Genomic DNA, 27,666 nt, shown 5'->3' on the forward strand with positions numbered 1-27,666 from the left:
GGGAGGGAGGAGCCCTGCAGCATCAGAGCGCCCCGCACCTGGATAGGACCCATGGGAGGAGGTGGCCGGGAAAAATCGAACCACAATAAAGCTCTGAGGGGGGGTAAAAAAATTAATCAGCTTCCAAAAAGTCTGGTGGTGGCTGCAAGGGCTGCACGGGCTCGGGTGGTTACATCCAACAGCCTCGGGATGATGTTCCTGATACTGGAATCACTAATTTGGAATGTTTTTGAAGAGGAGGGAGCACACAGAGCTCTCTTTGAATCTCCTCATGTCCTACCCTGCCCTGTCAGCAGTTCCCTTGGCACCACCAGGCCTGGAAGTGATGGGAATAAGGGATGCCTTAGAAATGGGGTGAAGGCTTCAACGAATCTCCTTTGCTTGCCAGATGCTCAAAGCCAGCAGCTGAGAAACAGCTCTCACAGAACCAAGCAGGGATGAAATACACAGTTTCATCATTTTAATAAAATCTTCCCAAAATGCCACCTGGAGGGGACATCATGGGGACAGGAGACACCCAGGCCTGGGGGAAACAGGGAGGAGGGTGGGAAGGGAGAGCCAGGGAAGGAAGACTTGCTGGGGTGGAGCATCTCACAGCATTGCTGCGGGCGCTTTTTAGGCCCCAAAAAATTCATTTACAGAAGGTGTTGGATTTTTTTTTCTCCCCTTTTTTTGTGCCTTGGGGTCAGAGCCAGAAATATCTTCTACATGGCCAGAACACCTCTGCAGCCCCATCCACGTCTCCAAGGCCACAGCTCACCCACCAGCCGTCCCAGCCACCTTCATTTGTCACATCCCCAGCGATAAATCTGCTGTCTTGGGGGAAAAAAGGGTTATAGGCTTCAAATAGCAAGCGCTGACAAGAGCTGCTGAAAACCCACGAGAAAGTCTGTTCACGGGGCAGTGCTTCCCTCCTGCAGAGCTTTGCAAGTTGGGAACAAGGTGTTCTCTCCTCCCTGAGATGAGCAGCAAAGCAGGGTCTGGAGGAATCTGCTGCAATGGGAAGAATCTTTCACTGGCACTCACAATTTTGGTTATTTGTCCTGTTTCCCCCTAAAAAGAAAAAGATGGGAAGGGATGGAGGGAATCACTGAGTGGTTTGTGTTGGGAGGGGTCTTAAAGACCACCTAATTCCAACCCCCTGCCATTGGCAGGGACACCTTCCACTAGCCCAGGTGGCTCCAAGCCCCATCCAACCTGACCTTGGACACTTCCAGAGATCCAGAGGCACAGCTTCCCTGGGCACCCTGTGCCAGGGCCTCACCACCCTCACAGGGAAGAATTTCTTCCCAATATGCCACTGAAATCTCCCCTATTTTAGTTTAAAGTTGTCTCCTCTCATCCTATCACTATCTGCCCATGTAAAATGTTGCTTTCCCACTTTTTTATAAGCCACTTTATAAAAGGGAAGGGGGATGAAGGATGTCGGGGGCGGGGGGGTGAGGAAGAAAGGATGCAGGGGGTAAGGAAGGATGCGGGAGGGGGGTGAAAGATGCAGGGGGTGCGAGGGGCTCCTGCTTAGCCCGGGAGCGAGAGGGCAGCTGCAAAGCCGCCTTCCTCTCCCCACTCCCCTCCAAAGGAAAAAAAAAAAAAAAGAAAAAATTAAATAAATAATTTTTAAAAGGGAGCAAAACTTCAACCCTCCCCCTCTGCGGGAGCAAACCCCGCCTCCGGGGAGGAAAGTTTATTTGAATGCAACAAATAAAAAAGCAGGGGGTGAGGGAGGAGGAAAAGCCAAAAAAAAAAAAAAAAAAAAGAAGGGGTGGGGGGGGGGGGGGAGAGAGAGGGAGAGAGAAAACAAAGCGGGAGGGATGCAGCCCGCCGGCAGCCCGGAGGAGGAGCGGGGCCGGGCGGTGCCTGCGGCGGGGCCGGGGCCGGGGCGCGGCGGCGGCGGGGCCGGGGGCGGGCGGAGGCGGCGGCGGCGGCGGGGGGCACCGACAATGGCGGAGGGGGGCAGCGGCCGGGGGGTAGCGGCGGCTCGGTGCCTCCTGCCCGCCTCCTCCCCGCCTTCCTCCTCCTCCTCCTCCTCCTCCTTCTTCTTCCCGGGTAGGAAAGTTTCAGCGCCGATCGCGGAGCAACAACCGGGCCGGGCTTTTGGCAGCCTGGCCCCGTCGATACGGCAGCTTTCGCTTCGTTTCACCGAGCCGGAGCCGACGGGCCCGGTTCATGCCGGGGCTCAGCCGCCGTCCCCGGCTCCACCGCCGCCCCCGCCGCCGCCGCCGTCGCCGCCGGGCCCGGGGTTAAACGCGGAGCCGCCGCGCTGGCCCAGCGTCCCGGCGATGCGGAAACTCTTCGGGGAAAGCTGCCGGCAGCCCACGGCGGCCACCGGGAATGGGATGGGGAACGGGAGCGGGAGCGGGAGCGCCCGCGGAGCTCCCCCGCCGCCTCCGCCCCGCAGCCGCGTCCCGCACCCGGCGCTCCGCTCTCCCCGCGGAGCTCCGCCGGAGCCCGGCCCGCATTCCTGGCATAACTCGACTCGACCGCAACCACCCTCCTCCTCCCCATCACCCCGCTCCAACGGGGACGATGAAGCCGCGGCGGCCCGTTCTCCCCGCGCTTCATCGGGCAGCGAAGGCGAGGGGCAGAGCGCTGCCCTCCGGCCCCGCGCCGCACGGAAGAAGAAGAAGGAGGGCGCGGAGGATGGCGATGCCGAGGCCGAAGGCTGCGCTAGGGTGGTCCCCCGCCACCCGCTGCCCATGGTGGCCCGCGTGTCCAAGGTGAACATCCTGCCCTTCGGCAGCCCCGGCGGGTCACGCAGCAGCAGTCGCTATTCCAGCACGGAGACGCTGAAGGAAGAGGAGCAGTTTGGAGTCTGCTGGCCCGGCCAAGGACGGACTCTCCAGGCTGGTTACGGTATCTATCGATCGCCCAGTTTCGGGGCCAGCGATGGCCTGGCCTGGGGACAGCCGGGGGTCCGTGTCCGCCCCAAGCTGCCCCAGAGCGTGGCCAAGGCAAAACCGGACTATGGGAGTGAGAGCCTGCACCAGCCAGGGCTGGAAGGGGAGCGGGCCAAGCACCGCAAGTCCTTGTCCAACCCCGACATCGCCACCGAGACCCTGACTCTGCTCAGCTTCCTCAAATCGGACCTCTCGGAGCTGAAGGTGAAGAAGAAAGGGGTGAGGATCGGCCTTGACGTGGGCTCTGAGGGATGCTCTAGCAGTGCCAGCCCTTCCCCAGGCGGCTGCGGTGCTGCTCATCCCCAAAACCGCTGGGCGCCGGGCGAGCGGCCAACGCTCAAGGACCTGACAGCCACTTTACGTCGCGCCAAGTCCTTCACCTGCTCCGAAAAATCCGGGACACGGCGGCTTTTCCTGCAGAGCACCATGAAGCAGAGCTCCTCCGAGCTCCTTCTGGCCTCTACGGACAGCCAGGACCGGGTGGCTCCAGGTGGGGGACAGCAGGGGGACGAGGATCCTCTCCCCGTGGTCATCCAGGACCAGTACATCCAGGAGGCGAGGCAGGTGTTTGAGAAGATCAGCAGGATGGGTTCCCAGCAGGACTACGGCTTTGCTGCCGAGCAGAAGGACAGCGGAGGTGTGGAGGGCGCTGAGGTGATGGCACCGACGACGGGGACGACGGACGCGACCCTTCGGGGACAGGTGGAGAGCACGCCGTGTTTGAAGGACGTGGAGCTGGAGGAGAACCTCACTCACAGTAAATCCGTGGAGGAGCTGTCGGGTCACGAGTCGAGCGTGACGGACGAGGGCATCGTCACGGAGCCAGAGCCCATGGGGATGCCCTTCCAAGGCCTGCAGGAGGCTGTGGACGCCTGGATGCTGCCCAGTGCCGGGCCGGCAGCGGGCGGCTCCGAAACGCCGCTGCCCGCTCACCCTGTGGCGGTAGTCGAAGACCTTCCAGCTGGCAAAGCCGAGACGCCCAGCACCCCTGGCAGCCTGCGGCGCCGACGTAAGTTCCCGTCAGCGGGCACCAATGGGATGGAGGGCTGCAGCGAGGGTGGCACCGAGCCCTACCGCTCCCTCAGTGACCCCATGCCTCACCGGAGACGCTCGGTGGCGGAGGAGGCCAAGAATTTCTCCGTGGACAGCAACCTGCTGGGCTCGCTGAGCGCCAAGGCGGGCATCCCCCAGCCCGCGGCCATCGCGGGCAGCGCGGGCAGTGCGGGCAGCGACCTGTCCCTGGGCAGTGATGGGCCCCGCGACTACAGCAGCCTCATCCGCACCATCGTCAGCCAGCCCGGCGCCATGGCCAAGCTGGGCGACGACAAGGCCAACGGCAAGACCATCAAGAAGAAGTCGCTGAGCGACCCCAGCCGCCGCAGCGAGCTGGTGCCTGGCGCCTTTGAGGGTCCCGGTGAGGCCATCAGCGAGCTGGAGGCCAGCATTCCCCCGTCCAGCAGCGAGCCCATCCTCTCTGCCCAGCCCGCGGCACCGGGCGCCGGCCGCGGCTACGGCTTTGACCCCAAGCTGGCCGAGGTGCTGTCCCCTCGCGTCGCCCGCCGCAGCTCCAAGAAGCGCTCCAACCGCGCGGCTCACCAGGAGAACCAGCCGCCCCCCGCACCCGCCGTCCTCGCCAAGAGCCGCCCGGCCACCAAGCACGTGCGGCACACCAGCGAGCCCGCCACCTTCGTCCCCATCGCCGTCCCCGAGCCGCTCGTCCCCTCCGGCCACCACGGCCACCTCCCTGCGCCGGCCGCCGGCCGCTCACCTGGGAAATCCTTGCCAACCCTCCAGCCTCCTTCGCTGGAGGATGTCACCAAGCGGTACATGCTGGCCCTCAACTCAGGTGACACGTCCCCCGCTCCTGGGGATGCTCCCCGCTCGCCACCCGCTGCCCCACCGCCCCGGCTGCCCCGGTGCTCGCGGCTGCCCGACGAACAGGGCCCCAGGACCAAGCCACAGGTGGTAAGTGCCCATCCATCCTAAAAGCACCTTTGTTTCATCCAAAGCACTGGTGGCCTCGGGGTCTGTCATGTGTCCCTTGTGTAGATGGACAAATTCCCATCTGCAGAGGCACTGCTGGATGGCCAAGAGCCCTCCCAGCCCTTTCCAGTGGTCCCCAGGGGATGAGCTCTGTTTGTTGGGGCAACCTCCCTGATGAAAAGGAGATTTTTGGATGGGAAAAAGCAGTTTTCAGGTTAAATAGTACCACTTTTTATTTGAAGAGGGTTTTAGAAATGTATTATGTTTCTATATAACATCTTTCAGTGGTGCTATATAAGGTACTGATAAATATTGACCATCTCTGAGATGCTGAACCAAAAATTGCCTTCTCCTTGGCTGGGAAGGCTGGGAAATGATCCTTCTGCTTGGGAATCCAAATGTTCCACCCCTTATTGAGCAAAACTGCATTTTCCACCCCAAAAAAACCACCATCCCTCTGCTTGGGATCATGAGCATTGCCACGCTGGTGCGTGGGAAAAAGGGGGAAAAATATTTTTGTGCATGCACTGAATATTTGATTGATAGGTGAAAGTTTGATCCTCTCTGGGGAAGAATTGGCACAGTCTGGGGGATGTGGATGTGCTCTGCTCATCCTGAAGCACAGCTGCATGCTTTGGGATCTTTCCTGGGGTGGGTTTTTGGCATCGCTGGCCCCTTGGCTGTTGTTTGAACGTGGACTTGGGTTCCCATCACTCCGGGTGTTTGTGCCGGGAAGGGCTTGGAAGCATCACCTCCTGCTGCGGCACAGCAGTGCCAGCACCCACGGGGCTTTTAATAGCTCTGGGAGAAGCCCAGAAATACCCATTCCCGTGGGGGATCTGCTGAGAGCTCGCAGGAATGACGCTGCCAGGGCTCTCTCCCCTGCTCCAAACTGATTTAAGAGGATGGGCTGGACCATTCCCTTCCAGCAGCCACCGGCAGCAGCCAAGCGTGAAGTCGCCAGGGCTGAGCCCGGCGGTGTAACCCTTGCTGGCCAGGGCAGAGCAATGTGGAGAGAGGCTGCTTTTCTTTGGATCCTCCCAAAATCCCTCAGCATCTTTCCCTCAGGGTATTCTCTTGGGATCTGGCATCCTCCTCACAGGATATTCTCGTGGGATCCTGCAGCCCTGCAGCATCGTCATCCCCAGGAGGTTCTCCTGGGGTCTGGCATCCCCACAGCATCATTCCCCCAGGTTATTCTCTTGGAATATGTAATCCCTGCAGCAACATTCCCCTCAAAATATTCTCCAGGGATTTCTGCCCCCCATCCAGCTCCTTCTGTTGTTGTCCCCACTGCCAGACAGCAACTGTTGGTGGCTGAGAACAGGTTGGCCACTCTTGGCCACTGTGTGAAACATCCTCGAGGATGTTTTGGGTGAGTTTTTGGGCAGCATTTTTTGCCTGATGGACCAGTTTAGGTTTAGTTTTTTGTCTTCTCCAATTGTGGGCTGGAAAGTGCTGTGAAACCATCGAGCATTATAATTAAAATGGGTTAATGAGGAACCTCCTGGAGCTTTGGCTGGTGCTGCCTTGGGGACATTGGCAGGTCCCCAGGATGAGGCTGTGCACCTAGTGGCATTTCTAAATAATTAATATGTTTAGTTTATGTAATATATGGTTTATCTCAATAATTTATAGAGAGATATTTCTTACTCAGGCAGGTCCCTGTGGTGTCCCGGGGCTGGGACCTGATGGCCTCAATATCAGGGATGCTCTGCTGACCCCACACCCCGATACACCCCCAGCCCTGGTCTGATCCCAACTTCGGGATGATTTTGGGTGGATTTTTATCAGCTGGGAGCCCTGTTTGGCTGAGCATGTCCTCAGGTGGATGGGCCACCCTGTGGAAGCAGACCCTGGGGATGCTGCTCCTCACCTTGCCTGAACCCTCCGGCCCCGGGGAACAGGGTGCGAATTTTCCCTTTTAAGGGCAACACCACAGCTGTATCTTCAAATCTCTCTCCTGCCTTGGGATTTCTTTGTGCTCCAGCCATATCCTAACTGAAACCAGGATTTTAATTTCTCCTTTTGATTTATTAGATGGTGGAGCTGGGATGTTTTATTTCAGATGGCATCAGCTTTGCCTGGGGGGGCCAAGGGGGACCGAGCAAGGGGGTTGCTTTAATCCTAAGTGAGAGCTCTGAGGACCGGATATAACTTGGCACTGGGATGGTTGGCTGGGATCATGGATTTATCCCTGACCAGCAGAGAAGAAATCAGCTTTATTTTTTACTTTTAGATTTTTTTTTCCCTCCCTAACTCAATGGGAAGAGCCAGCATTGTGAGGCTGTGAGTCTGCATGGGGAAATGGCCACGTCCGCTAGGGAATTTTGTGGGATGGGAGCATCCATCTCCTATCGTGGTGATCATGGTGAGATGGTGTCCATCTCCAGCAGACTGTACTGGGAAGGGATTCATAATAGGGTCTGGCACCTCTGGGGTGATGCTCCCTTAAAGTATTCTCTCCCAAAATCTTTCACCCTTAAGATATTCCCTTGGGGTTGAGCATCCCTGCAGCACCATTCCCCCAGGATATTTTCCCAGCTCCCATGGTTTGGTGGTGGCTTTGGCAGAGGTGCATCTGGCACACCCCACCCAGAGAGGTAAATGTGATGTTCTCCCTCGGGGGCAGCACTGTTCGTCCTGGGTGCTTTCCCGCAATTCTCCATGGGGCTGGAGCCATCCAGTTCATCCTGGGGGCAGAACAACTCCTTTACCCTGATGATGGGCACCAGGCTTTTAATTCCTTGGGGGTCGTTAGCAGCACATCCCACTCTGGGAGATCCTGTGGGAGAAAAAAAACCCCAGAACTCCAGATAAAGACTTTTCCCTTCTTCCAGCATTCCAAAAGCTGCTGGAATGGGCAGCACAATGTGTGTGCACCTATGTGCAGCCCCACAGAGCTTAGCAACAAGCCAGGATGCATTTAGGATACTTTTGGGATGGATTTGGGGTCCGTTTGCTGCTCGGGATGCCAGACTGGCAACCCCTCGGATCTCTCTTCTCCCCATGGCTGAATCCATCTGAGGATGGAAAATTAGGTACGCTCGCTGTCCTGCTGTGTTTGTTGACTTAGCGGCACTTGGATTAAACAGGAAAATATTGATTTAAATATAGCACCTCTGGGGAGCAGGGGAGTCGTGGGAATGTGGCCTTCCCCACCTGCCGGTCCCGAGCGGGGCGGCCGCACCCCGGAAAAGCCATCAGGGATGGAGGGGATCCCGCAGGGAACGGCGGGGTCACGTTCCCAGGGAAGCTTGCGTAAATTTCCTCCCCAGCATCCTCCCTCCCGGCCTATCCCCCCTCCTCCAGAGGCTCCTCCTCGCTGTGGGGACAGCTCAGAGGTCGGATCCATGCATTGCCCATATATTCCTGAAGTTTGTCACCTTTGGGCTTAGTTTCCCTCTGTTCCATTTGTGTGAATCCCCAGGTTTGGGGCTGTGGCTGGCAGTTATCTTGGTTTTTTTTGGTGTTACTGGAAATCTCTAATTAATTAAAGCAACTGTAGGGGAGAGGTGGGAATGGGCAAATCTTGGCTCTCCTCTCCCTGCTCCAATGGTTTGCCCGGGTTTTGTGTGCCTGGATCTGTTGTGCTCAGTGAAATGCTGGAGTGGGGGGAAACTGAGGCAGCCCTTCAGAGAGGTGGGATGTGGGATGGAGCAGGGAGAAGTTGGCTGGGATCAGGGGATGCTGCCTGTCAGTGGCATGGATTGACTGACCCTGGGATCAGGGGGGTGACCCAGCCCAAATCCCCTTATCTCTGCCCATTTTTGTCTCCCTTTCCCTGGTGCCAAAATCTCCTTAACTCTGCCCATTTCTGCCCCTTCCCTTCCTCACTGCCAGCACTTTGAACAGGGCTGCTTTGTCCCTTGTCCCCTCCACCTTAATTAAAAGCCTCTAATTAATTAGGCAGCGAACTCCACCAGGGGAGGGGGGATGATCCACGTGGCATGTGCATCCTTTAAGGCTTGTGCTGGTGGGGCAGGATCCAGGCTTGGAAGGACAGGGTTAGCCCAGGGCTGAGCTGGTGCTGGGGGCTGGCCTTGGCCTGATCCAAAGGTCAGGCTCTTGGCAGGATCCGGGCACTGCAGCCAGGGTGGGAGGCTGGAATGGGCTCCCAGCCTCTGGAGGGACCCACAGTCCTGCAGCTGGGATGCACCAGCAGCTCCCTGGGGATGGGGTGGGCATGGAGGGAGAGGCTGGTTCTGGAGCTTGTGCATCCAGGGAAATCCCTGGAATTTGTGTGCATGTCCAGTCCTGGAGTGCAGGGATACACGTACAGGGGGTATGGAGACAGGGACACTCACTAAGGGAATCTAGGGGGAATTTGGCAGCATTTTTTGCCTGATGGACCAGTTTAGGTTTAGTTTTTTATCTTCTCTGATCGTGGGCTGGAAAGTGCTATGAAACCATCGAGCATTATAATTAAAATGGGTTAATGAGGAACCTCCTGGAACTTTGGCTGGTGCTGCCTTGGGGACATTGGCAGGTCCCCAAGGCAAGGCTGTGCACCTAGTGGCATTTCTAAATAATTAACATTACTAAGGAAAGAGGTCCCTGGTGCAGGGATGCACACATGGGGTATGGAGAGGGCCCTGGTGCTGGGATGGATTCTCAGAGATGCACTGGGCAGCCTGCCTGCACCCTGCCTGCATCTGTGCACAGATGCCTGGGCTTTTCCATGGAAAATCACATGCCTGCAAAGCTCCTGGGAGGAGGTGGCCTTGTTCTTCCATCTGCTCTTGCCAGGGAAGCAGCAGGTCGGCCTCCCTGTGATGTAACCTCCAGGTAACCTCCTGCCAAACCCAGCTGGGATGGAAGCTCAGAGCTGTTCCTGCAGCCCCAATCCATCACTGGAAGTGCTCAAGGCCAGACTGGGTGGGCCTTGGAGCAGGCTGTTCTAGTGGCACGTGTCCCTGCCCATGGCAGGGGGTAGGAACAAGATGAACTTAAGGTGCCATCTGGTCCAAACCACTCTGTGATTCTCTCACTCCCTGATTTAGAGCTTTTCCCAGAGATATTTCTGAAAAGGGAGCTTTCCCCTGGATATTGATCCCTGTGTGATGGGAGTCGCCAGAGAGGTGATGTGCTGAGGTCTCCCCTTGCTGAGCTCCCTCACCTGGTCACAGCAGGTCCCATGGGGCATCCCACGGCTTCAGAGCTGCAGCAGGAGCTTCTCCCAAATCCAGGATGGAGAAGGAGGTGCCCTCACACGAAGGGAAGGTGCAGCAAGGCAGCACTGGGATTAGGCCAGTACAGTTTCCTCTCCTCTCAGAGCATGGCCTGGAAAACAGGGAAAAGGAGACTCCCATCCTCCCATCCTCCTGGAAAACAGGGAAAAGGAGAATCCCATCCTCCTGAAAAGCAGGGAAAAGGAGAATCCCATCCTCCTGAAAAACAGGGAAGGAGATTCCCATCCTCCCATCCATCCATCCATCCATCCATCCATCCATCCATCCATCCATCCATCCATCCATCCATCCATCCATCCATCCATCCATCCCTCTTCTCATCCACCTCCTCCCATCTCCATCAACCTCCATCCATGTCCATGCTGCCATCCAGCCATCCGCCTCCACCCATTCCCACCACCTATCCAGGACAACAGTCTCCAGGCATGATTTTCCAAGAGAACCTGGTCCATCTTCCAGGATGTCTCCTCCTGAAGGCTTGCACAGACAGAGCCCACTAAAACAAAAGCCTTGCCATTTCCACCATGGTGCTTCCAGGCCAGGATGTGTCCAGTGAGGAAAAATCAGCCACTTCCACCCCTCTCCCTCAACGTGGCTCTTTTTAAAGCTCTGGTGGTTGGTCCCGGTGGGGCTGTTTCTCCGGACTCCCTTGGTTTCCATGGAGAGGATGAGTGAGGAATTTCGAAGGGAATGGCTCCAGTAAATGAACTCTTCTCTAAAAATAGTGTGTTTGCTTTTGGTTCTTTGGGAACTGCAGCCTGGCCAATGGGAAGGAGAAGGAAAATCAGCATCTGGGTAAAAGTATTCCAGTAACTCCCTCTTGGTGCGAATTCCCGTTGGAGCCGCTCAGCTTCCGGGGGACGGGAGGCTGATCCCAGTTCCTGCCCTCATCACCACCATGCCTGGGTGCAGCTGGGGGCTGTCCCCAAGCCTGCTGCTCCCCTGTGCCTTGTGCAGGGTATTGTGAGCAGAATCCCTTTAATCCCAGTGGTGGAAGGATTGGAGGGAGCAGATGCTGGGCTTGTGTGACCCCCGTGTCCTGCATTGTCCCAGAAACCCCAGGCATGTCTCTTTTTGGGAACAAGGAGATGGCCACCACCACTTTCCACCCCACCAGTGACATCCAGAACACCAGTGAGCCCCACCAGGACATCCCTGCATGGATGTGCTGGGAAAAGGACACCCGTGCTAGTACCCACCTCCAGGTTTCCTCTGGAGGAGTCACCATCCCAGGGAGGGGACAGCCACCACCAGGTGCCCCCTGGAGAAGCCACCATCGTGCTGTGGGGTCACCAGCATCCCTGCACGGGGATGGAGAAGGTTTCCTGGTGGTGCCGTGGAGTTGCTATTTGTGACTGGCTGTTCCTGAGCCCTCTGATACTCTCCAAAAAAAACAAAAAGGGAGTTGTTTGCATGGGAAGATTGGCATCTCCGAGCCTGGGATATGGTTTCCTGCTTTTTTTAGCTGGAGTAGCAGCAGACTCGCTGGCCTGCCCTGATTTGGCATCCCTCTTCTTGCTCTTTTTTTTTTTTTTGGAAGAGTTTCATCCTGACCCCTCGGCAGAAACACCGTCGCTAACGGTAGGGGATCGGGTTTGGTCCTTTTGGTGCTTTTTGGGTTGCCCAAAACCCCGGTGAGATGGGATGTAGATGGCTCAGAGCCTCGGTGAGCGCAGAGGGAACCCGTCCCTCCATCGTCCAAACGTGGCGCAGGTCAGTGGATGCTGAACCCCCCGTGCTCCCCTCTCCCCTCACCCCAGGGTGTGCTGTGACAGTGACGGTGACAGGGAAGCTGTCACCTCTCGCCCTGGCCGCCATGTGACGTGGGCTGTGGGCGTTCCTGGCGAGGTCTGTGCTTCCCCCCCATGCCCAGATCCCTGCTTGCAGCAGGGTGAGGTGAGCACCAGGAGCTGGGAGTCTGCGGGGCACAGCTGGGTGAGGGCTGGTGGCTGTACCTCAGCTGCTGCCAGGCATGGATCCGGGCAGGAGGGACAGGAGAGGTCCTGGCAGGGGCATGGAACGGGGTGGGCAGGTCTCCTACCTCCTCCGGGTGTCCATCAGCTCCTGGGTGCTTGTGGATTTGTGGGTGCCCATGGACTTCTAGCACCTGCTTGATCCTAGGAATCCATCTGTCAGCTCCTGGCTATCTGTTAGCATCTGGATGACATTTCTGGGTGCCCATGGCACCTGGGGGGCCATCAGCTCAGGGGGGCCTGTGATTACTTCTGGATTTGTGAGTGTCCTGACACCTGTTGGATCCTAGGAATCCTAATCAGCTCCTGCATCCCCATCCCCTCCGGGTGCCCAGTGGCTTCTGGGTGTCCATAAACCTCTGGGTACCTGTTGGGTGCTGGGCATCCATCAGTTCCTGGGTTCCCATGGCCTCTGGATGCCTGTGAGCATCTGCTGGCTCCTGGGTGTCCTTCAGCTCCTTTGTGCTTGTGGATCCATGTGTGCTCAGAGTCTCTTTGGGATCCTGGGCATCCATCAGCTCCTGGGTACCCAGGGAGTCCCCATTGGCTTCTGGGTGCCCATGGACACCAGGGTAGCTCCTGAGCAGCCATCAGCTTCTGAGCATTCATCATCTTTGACTCCTGGATACCTCTTGGCTTCAGGTGTGCTTGGAATTCTGGCTCCACGTGGAGACCTGCATCTCCATCAGCTCCTGGGTACCAAACACCTCCTGTGCCCATCACTCCCTGCATGCCAGGCTGGCTCCCTCCTGGCTGTCCCAAGGCTTCTGGCCCCATTCCAGCAGGCAGCCAGGGCACCTCCCACCCTCCTGTGCCAGGCTGGCATCCAGCAGTGATGCCAGGGAGTGCCACCATCGGGTACCCCTCTCCCTGGCTTCCTTGTCCCCCCAAATCCTCATAACCATTGCTTTTGGGGTGGTGTGGGATGTGGGGTCCGGCTTGTGCCAGCAGCAGAGGATGCTGGTGGGGGATCCAGGGATTCCCGTGAGCTGAGGGGGTGGAATTGCTCCTGTCCCGGTGGGTGCAGGGCCAAGCCCACTGGGAGGCAGCAGGGAAGGAGCAGGGGGAGGGAAGAAGAGCTGGGCTGACCTCAGCATCTGGAAAGCTGCGCTCTTGGGCCGTGGCCTGCGTGCCGAAAACCGGAGGCAAAAAAAACCTTCCATATTTGGTGAAAGTTGCTCCAGGACTCGGCAAAGGCGGGCAGCAAACGGGGGGCCACAAGCCCCCAGCTCTGCCCTGGACCACTGCTTTTGTCAGGGCTCTGCAGGCGTGCCAGGGGATGGATGGTAGCTGGGGAGGGTTAAATTGGGGTGAGCATCTCCAGCAGGATGGGAAGGGGGGCATGGAGAGGGGGGAGCCATGGGATGCTGCCAGCAGGGCAGGGAGCATGCAGGAGATGCACCAGCACAATCCTGAGCTCTGAATTTTGGCAGAGGGGAGAACCCCTCACCCCAGTGCCATTGGTGAAAATTTCTAGTGAAAATCCCTCAGGAAAAGCCCCCCTGTGCATTTAGAGGAGGAATTTTTGTTGCTTTGGGAGATGAGTCTCCTGCAGCTCCCCTTTCCCCATCCCACTGGCACTGCTCCCAGTGCTGCTGCTCCCCTGGGCAGCACAGGGATGCCCAGCATCCTTCCACCCTGCCTTGGAAAACTTGCCCCAACTCCTTTATTTTTCATTCCCATTTTTTTTCCTCACACTTTAAAAGCAGAATTGCAGCCAGGCCGTGTCCTCCCGGGATGAATCACCGCAGCCGAGAAGTCCAAGAAGGGAAAACAACTGAATTCTCGTGCTCTGGGGCTGAAGCTGCCCTCCTCCTCCCTCCTCCTCCTCCTCCTCCTCATCCTCCTCCCTATCCCAGAGGAGGTGGTGCTGCTGGGTTTCTTCATGAGAGCATCCCTGACCAAATCAATGCTCCTCTTTGAGCTGGGAGCCTGGGAAAAACCACGGCCGAGGGAAAAGCAAACATCTCCAGCCCCGGGCCTGCGAATAAACACGGGAATATTATTAGCAACTGAAGCAGGGCTGAATCAGAGCTGCTGATTTATGCTCTTATTTCCTTTCAAGAAGTTACTCTTTGGAGAGCAGCTCGGACTTTCCTTACCCGTGGGAGAGCAGGGAGAGGCTGGGCAGGGAGGGAAAGCAGCCCCGGATGTGATTCCCTACGGCGTCGGGCAGGCTCCCTGTGCTGTGCCACAGGTCCCTCTGTTCCCATGGCAGTGCCTTCCCCAGGACCTGGTGGTCCCAGGGATGGCCTGGCTCTTATTTAGAGATGATAGGCTGGTAGCAGGGAGGGAGGCATTGGAAGCCAGGGATGAGGTGACACCTGGAAAAAGAGGTGACTTGTGCTCGGGGATGGCGGTGGTTGGTACCCAGGGATGGGCTGACGTGCCCCAAAAAGGTGACTGGCACCGTGGAATGGAGGTGACTGGTACCTGGGGATGGGCTGACATGCCCCAAAAAGGTGACTGGCACCATGGAATGGACATGGTTGGTACCCAGGGATGGCAGTGGCTGCCATCCCCCAGCTTTATGGCACTTGTGGGACTTAGGGCAGAGCATCACTGATCCCAAAGGAAAGGCTGCTTAGGCTTGAAACCCTACAAAACCCAAGCCAACCTCCTGCTTTAATACTTCCCAAGAGGACAGAATGTGATTTTTTTTTCCCTCGAGTGATTTTCTGCCAGAGGCTGAGTGATGGAGGCAGTAGAGGATTGGATGGAATAGCATCATCCTGTTTTGGGAGATGGTGCCAGCCAGGGGCTTTTCTGGCTGCACAAGGAAGTTTTAGATGCCAGGATGATGCTGTTTGTTGCAGAGTTGTTTGCTCATTGCATTGGGATGGATGGAAGCAGGTCCAGTTTATTTCCAAGCCTTTTCTTTCTGGAGTTTGGGTAGAAATAGAGCTGAGGATGTGTTAAAATTGTTAAGCTGGGGAATTCACCGTGCACTGTCCCCGTGGACCAGTGGCTCCCACTATGTCCCAGCTCCCTCTAGTGGGATCTACCCTGGGAACAAGCGTGCAGGGAAAGAAAAGGTGCAGAAATTCCAGATCCTTTCAAACTGGGAATGCTGGGTTCAAGGAGGTGCCAAGATTCAGGCAGCTCCTAGCACAGCCCTACTGTGGCACCCTAGAGAATCTCCCATCAGGAGCTGGCAGCAGGAACGAGCTGAAATTGAGGGAAAAACAACTTGTATTTATTTACTCTCTAAATTTTGGCGTGTTTTGAAGGGGTGGGAATAATTTTGCATGAGGCAGGGTTAGCTCCTCCTTCAGCAGCTGCAGGAAGGCCTTGAGCAGCAAATCCCACTCCCAAAATGGTCTAAACCACTCAATTTTCGCCCCAAATCTGGATATTTTTGCCCCAGAACAGGGTCTCAGGGACAAAATCCCTGCTGCAGCTCACTCAGGCTCTGTCTGGGTGAGTTTACAGCAAGGAAAGGGACAAACACTGAGTGCTGTGGGTGTGGGAATTTTGGGGTGATCTCTGGGGATGCAGAGATCCTCCTTGCCATGGGATGTGATTTTAGCATGCCAGACATGGGGTGACAGCAGGAGGAACGCCCTCCCACACCGACCCAATCACCAGGGTTTGGGAGAGTGGGGGGAGTGCTCGGAGTGGCTGGAATCATCATCATCATTCCATGCACTGATGTGTGCAGGGGCTCCGGGGCCAGAATCTGTGTGATCCCTCATGGAATGTACATTCCTACTCTCCCTTTGGCCTTTGTTTGTTTAAAAAATGGATGTTTTAGGACTTTCCTCCATCCATGCCTCTTCGTTTTCGGGGGCGGAGGCAGGACACAATATGCCATGGCCTTTTCCAAATGTTTTAGGATGTTTTCAAATCCCTGGGGATGCTCAGACTCCTCCTGCATCGATATTCCTGCTCAGGGAAAAGTGAAATGATGGGGTTACTCCTAGTTAAAAAAATAAAATCAATCAAGGTGGGAGAGTTCCCATCCTTCTTCAGGGCTGCATTTCCAGTGTCAGAGGGAAAGCTGGGGGAAAAGGCTTTTCCTTGGCCCCCATCCCAGGTTTGGGGTGCTGCTGAATCGCCCCCAAACCCCCGGTGCCGGATCCTCTCCATCTCTGGGTTTTCAGGAGCATTTTGCCACGCTGGCACAAGCCTTGGGATGGGAGATGAGTCCCTTGGCTCCATCCCAAGGAGCTGGCACGCGTTTCCCAGGAGGGTTTGGGGTTTTGGGAGAGGAAACGCTCAGGCTGGGAGAAAAAAAAACCAACAGGGGCTGGTCTGAAAGGAAATCTAAAGGTGTTTACAAAGAGCCGCGCTGCTAAAAATAACCGGCTCATATTTTAGACAGCCCTAAAAATAGGCAGCGCTGTTGGAGTGGCCAAACACTCCCAGGAATTTCCTGTGGGCTGCGGGCCGCCTGCAGGGGGGTCCGGGCTCGGCTGCCGGGTTCGCATCCCGGGGTGATGGAGAGGGGACCCCCGAAAGCGCAGCGGGATTCGGCCTGGCTCCTTCCTTACACCGGGCAGGACGGGTTTAACCCTTCCGCCGCCATCCTGTGCCACATCCCGAGGGGTCCGAACCCACGGCAGGAAGGGAGCGGCAGGAATGCGGGTCCCCTTGCAGTGTTCCCGGGACACGCTGGGTGGGATGAAGGGACGATCCAAGGGGAGCGGGAAAGGCTCTGCTGGGATGGAGGGGCCGGGCGGTCCCGGGGAGGGATCGGGGAGCGGGAAAGGCTCTGCTGGGATGGAGGGGCCGGGCGGTCCCAGGGGAGGGATCGGGGAGCGGGAAAGGCTCTGCTGGGATGGAGGGACCGGGCGGTCCAGGGGGAGGGATCGGGGAGCGGCTGCGGGCGGAGCCGCCGGGGCGAGCGGGAGCCGGACCGGGCAGGGGCCGGGGCAGGAACGGGAATGGGACTGCCCAAGGAGCGGGAATGGGATTGCAAACAAGAGGGATTGGGGGTTGCAATGCGGTTGGACCCAGGTTTACCCCCCTGCTGGGTGCACGATTGCAAGAGGAATGGGATTGGGATTGCAGCTCAAATGAACCTGGGATTGTAAAAGGGATGGGATTGGGATTGCAAGCCAAATGAACCTGGGGTTGTAAAAGGAATGGAATTAGGATTGCATCTCAAATGAACCTGGGATTGTAGGAAGAATGGGATTGCCATTGCAACTCAAATGAACCTGGGATTGTAGGAAGAATGGGATTGCCATTGCAACTCAAATGAACCTGGGATTGTAGGAAGAATGGGATTGCGATTGCAACTCGAACCTGGGATTGCAAAAGGAATGGGATTGGGATTGTGGCTCAAGTGAACCTGGGATTGTAAAAGGATTGGGATTGGAAGCGCAACCCAAATGAATCTGGGATTGTAAAAGGAATGGGATTGGGATTGCATCTCAAATGAACCTGGGATTGCAATGTGGTTGGACCCAGTTTTGCACCCCTGCTGGGTGCAGGATTGCAAGAGGAATGGGATTGGGATTGAACTCCAGATGGATCTGGGGTTACAGCCCAAACGGGTCCAAAGCCACGAGCCAGGTATGTCCAGGATTCCCACAGGAGTGGTTCTGGGATTGCAGCCCAAATGGATCTGGCATTGCCATGCAGATGGACCCAGGCTGGCTTCCCTGTTGGGTCTGAGATTGCAACAGGAGTGGGGTTGGGATTGCAAAAGGAATGGGATTGGGGTTGCAGCACAGATGGGTTTGGGATTGCAGTGCGGCTGGAGCCAGGTTTGAATCCTTGGTAGGTCTGTGATTACTGCCCAAATGGTTCTGGAATTGCAAAGGTATGGAGTTGGGATTGCTGCTGAATGGGTCTGGGGTTGGAAGCCAAAATGGCCCAGGATTCCAACACAGGTGGGGCCCAGGATGGCAAATAAATGGGTCTGGGGCTGCAACCCAGGGTGTTGCAGCCCAGCTGGGCCTGGATCTGCAACCCAGGTGGGTTTGGGATTACAACCCAAAAACACCCAGGACTGCAAGCAGGAGGGTCTGGAACTGGAATCCAGATGGACCTAGATGAGCAAGCCATTTTGTTCTGGGATTGGAACCCAAATGGATCTGGAATTGGAGCCCAAATAAACCAGAGGTTGCAACAGAAGCATGTTTGCAATAGGATTCTAGCAGAGCCCAGGATTTTATCCCTATTGGATCCCAGATTGCAATGCAGATATGCCCAGGATTGCAACTGAGATGGGTTTAGGATTGCAACCCAAATGTGTCTGGGTTACCACCAAAATGAATCTGGGATTGGAGCTCAGAACAGCCCAGGTTTTCAATCCAGATGGCTCTGGAATTGCAATGCAGATGGATCCAAGCTTGCAACTAAACTGGTTCTAGGATGGCAGCCTAAAGGAATCTGAGATTACAGCAGATAGGGGTCTGGGGTTGGAGAAGAGCTCAGGTGTGGGATTGCAAACCAAATAAACCCAGCATTCCAGCAGCTGGGATGACCAGGGCACTGCAGTTGCAGGAGCAGGAGCTGCTGCTGCCTTGAGAGCAGCCTCTTTACCTGGGTGCAATTAGCATTCCCTGCCCCTGATCCCGGGGTGCATTGGCAGCTCCTGCAGCTCCCATGACCTGCCCCGAGTGGTCTGTCCTCTGCCATGCACCCTTCCCGGGGTGGGGTGCTCATCATCCTCACTTCCAAGAGGAAATTTACTGGCTGCAATGAGAGGATGCAGCCCTGCTGCACGCCGTTGCTGTGGAAACGGGGTGAGCGGCTAATTAGATTTAATTAACGAAGCAGGAGGGGAGCGTTACAAACAGATCTGGGCAGGATGCATCACCCGGCCAGCAGGGATGTGGGTGCTGAGGTGGTGATGCCGTGGGGGGGAAGGGGGCGTGCCTCAGTTTCCCTGCCTGCAAGGTCAGGGAGGGGGGACGGAATCCCTGAGGATGCTGAGCATCCCAGCATTACCCGTCCCTAAAAATCCCATGCCCCAAGAAAGCATCATCTCCCCTGCAGCATCCTCGCTGGGCAAAGCCTTTGCAGCCGCATCCCTCGGTGGGATCCGGCCCTGCCCGCATCCCTGCGTGTCTGCGTGGGCTCGGCTCAGCCCCCCGCCCGTGCCTGGCCCGCTCCGGGGGCCGGGGGCCCTGGCGTGGCCGCGGACGCAGGCGCAGCCTGGCAGCCCCGCTGCCGCTCTGCGGGAGGGCTTTCCATCTTTCCATACATCCCCCCGGTTCCACATCCACGGCGATATAAATAGCGCCCCGCTCCTATTCCCCTCCCCGCCGCATCCCGGCGCAGCGATCCCGCTCGGGGCGGACACCTGGGGATAGCGGCAGGGAGGTGAGGCGCTCGGAGGGGAATTCTGCGCCATTCCTTGGGCCGCGAGGGACGGACCGACCCCCGGGAGCCGCATGCTGCAGATGGTGAGGACCCTGGCGCAGTTCACCATCGCGCTGGAGGACATGCGGGACATCGGCGACGGCATCGACGCGGCCTTCGCCAGCTCCGGGCTGAGCGGCGCGGCCGAGGAGCTGCCGGACAAGGGCTGCGGCAGCCGCGGCGGCACCGAGGTGATGCCCCGGGGGTCCCGGGGGGGCGCCGGGGGGATGCGGGGCCGAGGCGGGGGCGCGGGGATGCGTCACGGTCGGACACGTGTGCGGTACCCGGCACCTGTGGGGTCTGCGCCGCCATGGCAACCGCGCCTCCATCCTCATCCTCATCGCCGTGCCTCCATCCTCATCCTCAGCTCCACACCCCCGGGATGCTCCCGCCCGAGGGGGTGATGGGGGGGCTGGAGCCATCGCTGCCGCCGCCCTCCCCCCCCCCGGTGCTGATTTACAGGGCAGAGGCGTCGGATGGTGGGAAATACCCCAATTCCAGGGGCTGATCCTGAGGGTGCTGAGCAGGATGAGGCCCAGGCGAGGTGGGGGTGTCCCCAGGGAGAGCAGATGGAGGCTGAAGCATCTTCAGCCCCCCAGCGGAGAGGCTTTGCTGGGGTGGGGGATGCAGTGGGGCACGTCCTGCCTTTGCCCTGCTGGGATGGTGCCTTTGCCCCAGCTCTGCTCATCCCAGTGGGAATTTGCCCCTGCCGGGGTTATGCTGGTGCTGTAAGGGTGGAAAAAATCCCCTTGCCAACAGTTGGGCCTCATCCTGTGTGTTCCCACTGCTGCTGGTGCACCTGAGCCTGGGCAGCTCCTGGGTCTGACCCTGGGACAGCTCCAGGAAAAAAGGGACCAGCAGGGAGCTACAGGCTGGGTGAGGGCAGGGGAAACTGAGGCAGTTTGGGGCGCCAGATTCCCCTAAGCTCCAGTGAGCGCCCGTCCATCCGTAATTACAGCTAATTAATCCAGCAGTGAGAGTGTTCATAAGCTCTCTAACCAAGTGGGGAGGTCTCAGCTGGTGTTCCCAATATCTCCATGGTTTCCTGGTTCCTGGAGAGCCTTGTACCCGTCACCAATATTTGGCTCCAGACAAGAGTTTCCTCCGTGCTTGGTTCCATCAGCAGCAGGGAAACTGAGGCACAGCTCTGTCCTAGAGTGGGATCTGGCCAGGATCCCTCTCTATTGCTCCCTGGGGACCCTGAGGGGCACGGTGGGCTCTCTCCATGGTGAGGATGGCCAAACTTCTTCCTGTGGCTGCAGAGCAGCTTCACAGCTCATTGTGTCCCCACTGGGGAGGACACGGCCCCACATGTCCAGGGGCTCATCCCACAAGACCGAGGACATTTGGGGTGTCTCACATCCAGGGTCTCTGGAGATTCTGCACATGCAAAACTTCTGGGGTATCTCTGCACCCAGGGCATCTCTGCAGCAAAAGCTTTTGGGATATCTCTGCACCTGCAGTCTCTCCTTCCCATGCAAAACCTTCGGGGTGTCTCTGCACCCAGGATCTCTGGGGTGTATCCAAACACAAAACTTCTGGGGTGTCACTGCACCTCTGGAGCATTTCTGCATCCCAGGGCCCTTGGGGCATCTGCCACCAAAATCTCTTGGGGTGTCTCCCACCCAGCAGCCTTGAAGCGTTTCACACCCAGAACTTCTGGGGTGTCTCTGCTCCCAGGGCCTCTGGAACATCCCACACCCAAAACCTTTGGGTGTCTCGCGCCCTGGGCCCTGGAGCACTGCCCCTCCAGGCTGAGCTGCAGGGAGCGCACACAGGAGGGCTCCCCGAGCCCCACGGCCAAGGAGACCCCCACCCATCTGCCTCCCAGGGCTCCCCACCACCCCACCGATGGTCCTGCCCCAGGGTGCCCGGGGTGCTGGGCGGGAGCGAATTCCTGCGGGTCCGCTCGGAGCGGCTCCACAGGGCTCCGGCTCCGACCCATGTAGGGCTGTGAGCTCCAGGGCGGGCTCCTGACGCGGCCGCGGAGGAAACCAGGCGTCTGTGCGCTCGGTGTCATGTACTTCCTAATCCTCCCGGATTCCTCCATCGGGCTGCAGAGGCAGCGCAGGGGAGCTGGACGCCAGCCGGGCTCTCCGGTGCTCAGCCTCCGCAGCCAGGCCCGCCTCACCCCAAAACCTCGTGTGTGTCTTCTCCCCCGGGCAGGACATGAGGAAACACGTCATCATGACCCTGCTGGACACCGAGCAGTCCTACGTGGAGTCCCTGCGCACCTTGATGCAGGTAAGGTGGCAGGGTTGGGGTGTGACGCCCCAGAGCTCCCCCAGCATCCCCCCTGTCACCCCAAATCCTGGCTCTGGGGGCTGTGCCACGAGCTGGGTGGCACCGGGGTGGGCTGGGGACAGCGGGAGCAGAACTGTGACAGCAGCGTCAAGAACCGGGGGTACGAATTTACCTCCATGGCCAAAGCGAGCCTGTGACATTCCCAGCGTGCTGTCACCCGGCAGGTAGCGTGTCCCCACCTCTCTTGCCGTGCTTGCCTTCCAAAACCTCCTCCTCGTGTTGCACCCCATCTCCTGATGGCCCTGCCACGATGGGGGCCCCCTGAAATCCCCCGTTCCCTCGTGCTCCCGTTTCCTGCTGGGATCATCACCTGCAGACCTGAGCCAAAGGTTTTTCTCAGGCTTTTTTTTGCTGAGCTGGTTCCAAACCCCCTGCAGCAGCCTGGCCCGAGGGTCCACCCCACGTTTCAGATGCTAATGAAGGTGTTTCAGCAGGTTAATGACGGTCAACGCCCTGGAGACGTCACCTGGCCGAGGTGTGGCTTGTCCAACCACATCCCTGCAGGGGGGAAACACCACCAACTCCGAGCTCTGCAAAAGCAGCAGGGCCTGTGGGACCTCTGTGGCCGTCCCCAAGGGCATGGGGCACTGCATCCCACCCTGCCGTGGGCTCTTCCCACAAATGCCCCACAAGGATGTCCCCGGGTGGACACAGATGTGCTGCAGGAGGGGAGGACCCTCTGGCTGCTGCCAGTGCAGACCTTGGCTTAGAGAGGCACGAGGACTCTGGGGCTGATTTTGGGGGGAGCTGTACAGGATTTAGGGCTGGGGGGTGTCCCTGCTGGTCTTGGCATGGACAGAGTCTGTCCCATTGTCTGTGCATCCCCTGAGGTGGGAGGGACAAGGTGGGAGCCAATGCCTGAGCTCTTGTCCATGGGACCTGGCGCAGTGCCACTGGGGGGGACCTGGCTTTCTGACAGGGATCAGAGGGCTCCAGGTGTCCCCAGCTCCCCGTCCCAGCTGGGACAGGATGCTCAGGTCCTTGTCATGGCTTGGTGGCACTTAGCATGGGACAAGGAGCACCTTGGAGCATCATCTTCCAGCCAAGCCAGATGGTGCACGGGCAAGCCCTGCCTGCTGTCCCTGTGGGCTGCAGCAAGGGCTGCCTCCATGCTCTTCTTCCCAATGTGGGAATGCATGGCACAGTCCATCGCAGCTCCTGCTGCAGGTGCTGGACACAGTAGGACAGGTGAAGGGAGTTAGGAGCCTCAGGATGGATTTGGTCCTTCTAACTTGGGTCTCCACGAGATATCTGGCATCAGCTTGAGGAATGTGATCCCTGAGGAATGACTTCTCCTTGACCAGCTTGGTTGGAGAGGTCTGAAGCCACTGGAGATGGGTCCTGTCCTCACTGCTCATCTCCGTGGTCCTCCACACATCCTGACAGCCACCAGCACCCTGAACTGGTCAGACTGAGCGGGTGGCAAGCCTTGAGAAGACCTTCCCCATCCCGCTGCATCCCCTGCAAATCCATCTCTCCCATTCCAGGGGCACTCCTCCGCTCTGCAGCTCTGCCCCATGCATGGAGGAGAGGGGTTTCATAGCAGAGCCACCCACCCAGCCCTGCTGAGGACCTGCTGGCCCTGAGTATTGCTCCTTGGCCATTGTGTGGTGGTCCAGGGCATGACCCAGTGGGTGCATCCTACTGGTCCAGCCCCTCCTGGTTCCAAACACCCTAAATGCCACCAGGAACACTCTGGCATTTGGATCCCGGGGTGGTGTTGCTGTGATTTCCCAGCTAGGTCAGGGCAGGTGGAGGTGGTGAAGGCTCATGGCAGCAAAGATGGCTCTGAAGGCCCTGGGACAGAGGATGCTGTGCCATGCAGGTTCCTCGTGCAGAGCTGTCCCCCTCCCCACACAGCTGTGGGGATTCACTGAGGGACCCAGGAGGGTTGGACTGCAAAACCTGGCTGGTCCTGCTGATGGGTCCCAGAATCCCCTGGAGGAAGCCCCTGCTGCAGAGTGCCATCCGTCCCCATGATTACATGGGCTGAGGGATCCGGGCTGGCTGGGGAGGCAGAGGGAGCCCCCACGGATGCCGGTGCCTCTGCTTGCCCGCAGGGTTACATGAAGCCGCTGAAGCAGCCGGAGAACTCCCTGCTCTGCGACCCCTCGCTGGTGGACGAGATCTTCGACCAGATCCCCGAGCTGCTGGAGCACCACGAGCAGTTCCTGGAGCAGATCCACGACTGCGTGCAGAACTGGCACGAGAAGCAGAAAGTGGGCGACCTCCTGGTGCAGTCGGTGGGTCCTGGCGGGGCAATTCCCCCCGGGAATGCGGGCGTGCCCGCTCCTGGGCACGGCCCCAGAGCAGAGGTTTGGGAGCAGGAGGCAGGGGAGTGATGAAAGGATGGGCCAAGCAGGCCTGGGATGGAGAGCAGGAGACGATCTCCAGGCCTGCTGTCTGCTTAGCATAAGGGTGGGAGCTGCTGCTCCCGGCTGGCTCTGCAGCTCCGCGTTTCTGCCTCGGAGCGCAAACGTCAGGGCTGAAAAATCGAGGTGGGCGGACGGCGGGTGAGCCCTCCCTGCGCCTGCCCAGAGCCAGAGTTAACCCTTGGGGCAGCTTCTTCCAGGCTCTCCCAGCGTGCCCATGGTCCATGATGCTGGATCTAGCCCTGTTTTCCCCCCACCCAGTTCTCCAAGGATGTGCTGGTGAACATCTACTCTGCCTACATCGATAACTTCCTCAACGCCAAGGACGCCGTCAGGATCGCCAAGGAGGCCCGGCCGGCTTTCATGAAGTTCCTGGAGGTGGGTCCTGGTTCCTGCCTCCATAGATCCTGGCCATGATCTAGAGCCAGGCAGAATGGGAGCAGATTTATTGCCAGACTGGGAATTTTGCCCCCCACACACCTTCTTGGTTTTGTTGCAAAGAGGGTCAGTTGGGGTGAATCGGAATCGCTCCATCTGGTGTGGAAGTTTGGACCCCACACCAAAATGGGTGATCCTGGCTTAGTGGGAGGCTGTGTCCCACCAAGGGGCCCATCCCTGTCCCTCCTGGGTGTTTTGCAGCAAAGCATGCGGGAGAACAAGGAGAAGCAGGCCCTGTCAGACCTGATGATCAAGCCTGTGCAGAGGATCCCGCGATACGAGCTGCTGGTGAAGGTGGGTGACACGGGGGTGGCAGTGGCACACCAGCAGTGGGGGAGGCCACAGCTCCTCACCTCCACGCAGCTTTCAGGGCTCACAGATCTCTCCTGACCCCTTTTCCCACCCCCTGTCACAAAGTTGGTGTCCCAGGTGTGCACATGGCTCTGCCCTGCTGGAGATGGTCGCTCTGAGGACACTCATCCTGCTGTCCCCTCGGGGCTGGTTCCATCCCCAGGAGCCAGAGCAGCGTGGGAGGGGCTCGGGCGGTGACACTGGTGCTGCCAGAGGTGACAGCCTGGCCCTGTCCCCCCTGGCAGGACCTGCTGAAGCACACGCCCGAGGACCACCCCGACCACCCGTTCCTCATCGACGCCCAGCGCAACATCAAGCAGGTGGCCGAGAGGATCAACAAGGGCATGAAGAGCGCCGAGGAGGTGGAGAGGAACGCCCGCATCGTGCAGGAGATCGAGTCCCACATCGAAGGGATGGAGGACGTACGTTTGGGGGGGGGCTTGGATGGGGTCACGCTTTTCTTCTCCACAAAATGCCCTCATTTCTGCCCTTTTGGGTCACCCCAGGCCGCTTGGGTCACTTGTTTGCTCCTCCAGGTGCAGCTTTCCCCATCATCATTTGGTCTTTGTGGGCCCCTGGGGGTTTGGGAAGGGACTGGGGTTCCATTTCTGAGCTGGGGGATGCAGGGGCAGGGATGAAGGCCACAAAGCTCCCTGCAGTGGCTTCCCAACCACGGCTCTCCTTGTCCCCACAGCTCCAGGCTCCGCTCCGCAGGTTCCTGCGCCAGGAGATGGTGGTGGAAGTGGTAAGAGTGGGATCTGAGGGGAAATGGGACCCTCTGGGTGGGCAGTGGGAGGCTGTGAGTGCAGGTCCCGGGGTGCCTGTGTGCCCGTGGGAGGCTATGGATGGATGGATGGATGGATGGATGGATGGAACGGACAGATGGAAGGGCAAGGCAGCACATGGGGAAACTGAGGCAGGGCCCTCTCCCAGCACTGGCACAGATGGTCACTAACCCCCTGGTGTCTCCCACTGCTCCACAGAAGGCGGTGGGTGGGAAGAAGGACCGCTCCTTCTTCCTCTTCTCGGACCTGCTGGTGTGCACCACGCTGAAGCGCAAGTCGGGCTCGCTCCGCCGCAGCTCCATGAGCCTGTGAGTAGCCCCAGGCTTGGGGACACCCCCTGGGTGTCCCTGCCAGCTGGCCTGGCTTTAGGGGGCTGTGGCTGTGGGTGCAGCTCGGCCATCCCCCCCCAACCTCCCAGGTACACGGCGGCCAGCGTGATCGACACCGCCAGCAAGTACAAACTGCTCTGGAAGCTGCCCCTGGAGGATGTGGACATTGTCAAAGGTCTGTCACCGCCTCCTGGGGTGTCCCATCTCACCCCAAAACCCATGGCTCCCCCAGGCTATGGTAGTGCCAGGGAGGGAGGGGTTAACACTGTGTGTGTGTCCCCACGCAGGTGCCTCACAGGCCACCAACAGGGAGAGCATCCAGAAGAGCATCAGCCGCCTGGATGAAGACCTCAACACGCTGGGGCAAGTCAGCAAGCTGTCAGAGACCCTCAGCTTCCCCCACCAGGTATGGGGATGGCCTTGTCCCCTGGTTGGATACGTTCCCAGTGGGAACACACAGGATGTGCTCAGCCAGAGGGGATAACCTGTGGCAGGGCTGGTGGCCATAAGCGCCCTAAAGCCACAGAAGAGGTTGGGGCAGCCTCTTTTGGAGGATGCTAGGGGATGAACAGGGGGTTATCAAGCACGTGGCTTGTGGCGGCCCGTCCCTGAGAGCTGAAGTGTTGTCCCTGTCCCAAGGGCCTGGATGACGTGATCAAGGACCTGATGGCCGCCATCCACCGGGAGCTGTCGGAGAAGCAGTCCCTGTCCTTCAGCATGGCCTTCCCCCCCAACAAGGTGGAGCTCAGCACCACCAAGGCTGACGGCACCGAGTCCTTCGTCTTCGAGTTCCCCAACCCTGACGCCCGGCTCGGCTTCGAGCAAGCCTTCGAGGACGCCAAGAAAAAGCTGGGTAACACCAGGGAGGGGGCAGCTGGACGTGGTGGTGGGCTTGGCATTCCCCCCACCCCGCTTTGGCACACCCCTTTTGATCCCCCAATCTGATTTTCCCAGCCTCCAGCAAAAACTGCCTGGACCCAGAGTTCCTCAAAGCCATCCCCATCATGAAGACACGGAGTGGGATGCAGGTACCCAAAGTCTGGGCTCAGGCACCCCACAGGTCCTCCCCATCCCAGTGCTGCCATACATCTCCTGCATCCCTCCTGAATAACCCAACCTTCTGCTCCCTCGCAGTTCTCCTGCGCCTCTCCCAGCCACGGCAGCCCAGAGAGCTCGCACGAGGTTTGGGTTTGCAACAGCGACGGCTACGTGGGGCAGGTTTGCCTGCTGAGCATCCGCAAGGAGCCCACGGTGGAGGCCTGCATCGCCGTCTGCTCCGCCAGGATCCTCTGCATCGCCTCCGTGCCCGTCCCGGGCCTCAAGCGCGCCTACAGGTACGACATGCCCGGCCCCGCGGCGCCGGCCGTGCTGGAGGCTCGGGGTGATGTCAGGGCGATGCTGGAGCTGCTTCTCTCCCTCCTCTCCCTCCTTCCCTCCCCGGTGGCAGCAGGGAGCGGGCGGAGCCGCTGGGCAGCCCCTCGGCGGAGCTGGGCCCGGCGCCGCAGCCGCCCGAGGACGCGGGGCCGCAGCCCTGCCTGCACATCTCCATCTCGGGCTCCTCGCTGGAGCTCTCGGAGCCCGTGGACGGCAGCAACAGGGAGCTGGTGCCCTTTGACAGCGATGACACGGATGATGAGTCCTCGCCCAGTCCCTCTGGGACGCTGCAGAGCCAAGCCAGCCACTCCACCATCTCCTCCAGCTTCGGCAGTGAGTCCTCCCCAGCCC

General features: G+C 58.7%; 1 protein-coding gene across 2 annotated transcripts in view; it reads left to right on the plus strand.

Moving 5' to 3' along the window:
• The first annotated feature begins 1,929 nt into the window (after positions 1-1,929).
• Positions 1,930-27,666, plus strand: part of ARHGEF17 (Rho guanine nucleotide exchange factor 17) — a 29,097-nt gene continuing 3,360 nt past the window's right edge. The window contains exons 1-14 of one of the 2 annotated variants that reach the window (XM_030962809.1): positions 1,930-4,862; positions 21,529-21,606; positions 23,727-23,909; positions 24,300-24,416; positions 24,678-24,770; positions 25,073-25,249; positions 25,522-25,572; positions 25,811-25,920; positions 26,031-26,116; positions 26,229-26,347; positions 26,581-26,794; positions 26,896-26,969; positions 27,076-27,275; positions 27,389-27,648. In XM_030962809.1, coding sequence (XP_030818669.1) covers positions 1,941-4,862; positions 21,529-21,606; positions 23,727-23,909; positions 24,300-24,416; positions 24,678-24,770; positions 25,073-25,249; positions 25,522-25,572; positions 25,811-25,920; positions 26,031-26,116; positions 26,229-26,347; positions 26,581-26,794; positions 26,896-26,969; positions 27,076-27,275; positions 27,389-27,648 — 4,684 coding nt within the window. In that variant the 5' untranslated portion in view covers positions 1,930-1,940. The remainder of the gene's footprint in view (positions 4,863-21,528; positions 21,607-23,726; positions 23,910-24,299; positions 24,417-24,677; positions 24,771-25,072; positions 25,250-25,521; positions 25,573-25,810; positions 25,921-26,030; positions 26,117-26,228; positions 26,348-26,580; positions 26,795-26,895; positions 26,970-27,075; positions 27,276-27,388; positions 27,649-27,666) is intronic. The other variant, XM_030962817.1, reaches the window with a different exon arrangement.

This window comes from Camarhynchus parvulus, chromosome 1, assembly GCF_901933205.1.
Source record: "Camarhynchus parvulus chromosome 1, STF_HiC, whole genome shotgun sequence".
Classification (NCBI taxonomy): Eukaryota; Metazoa; Chordata; class Aves; order Passeriformes; family Thraupidae; genus Camarhynchus; species Camarhynchus parvulus.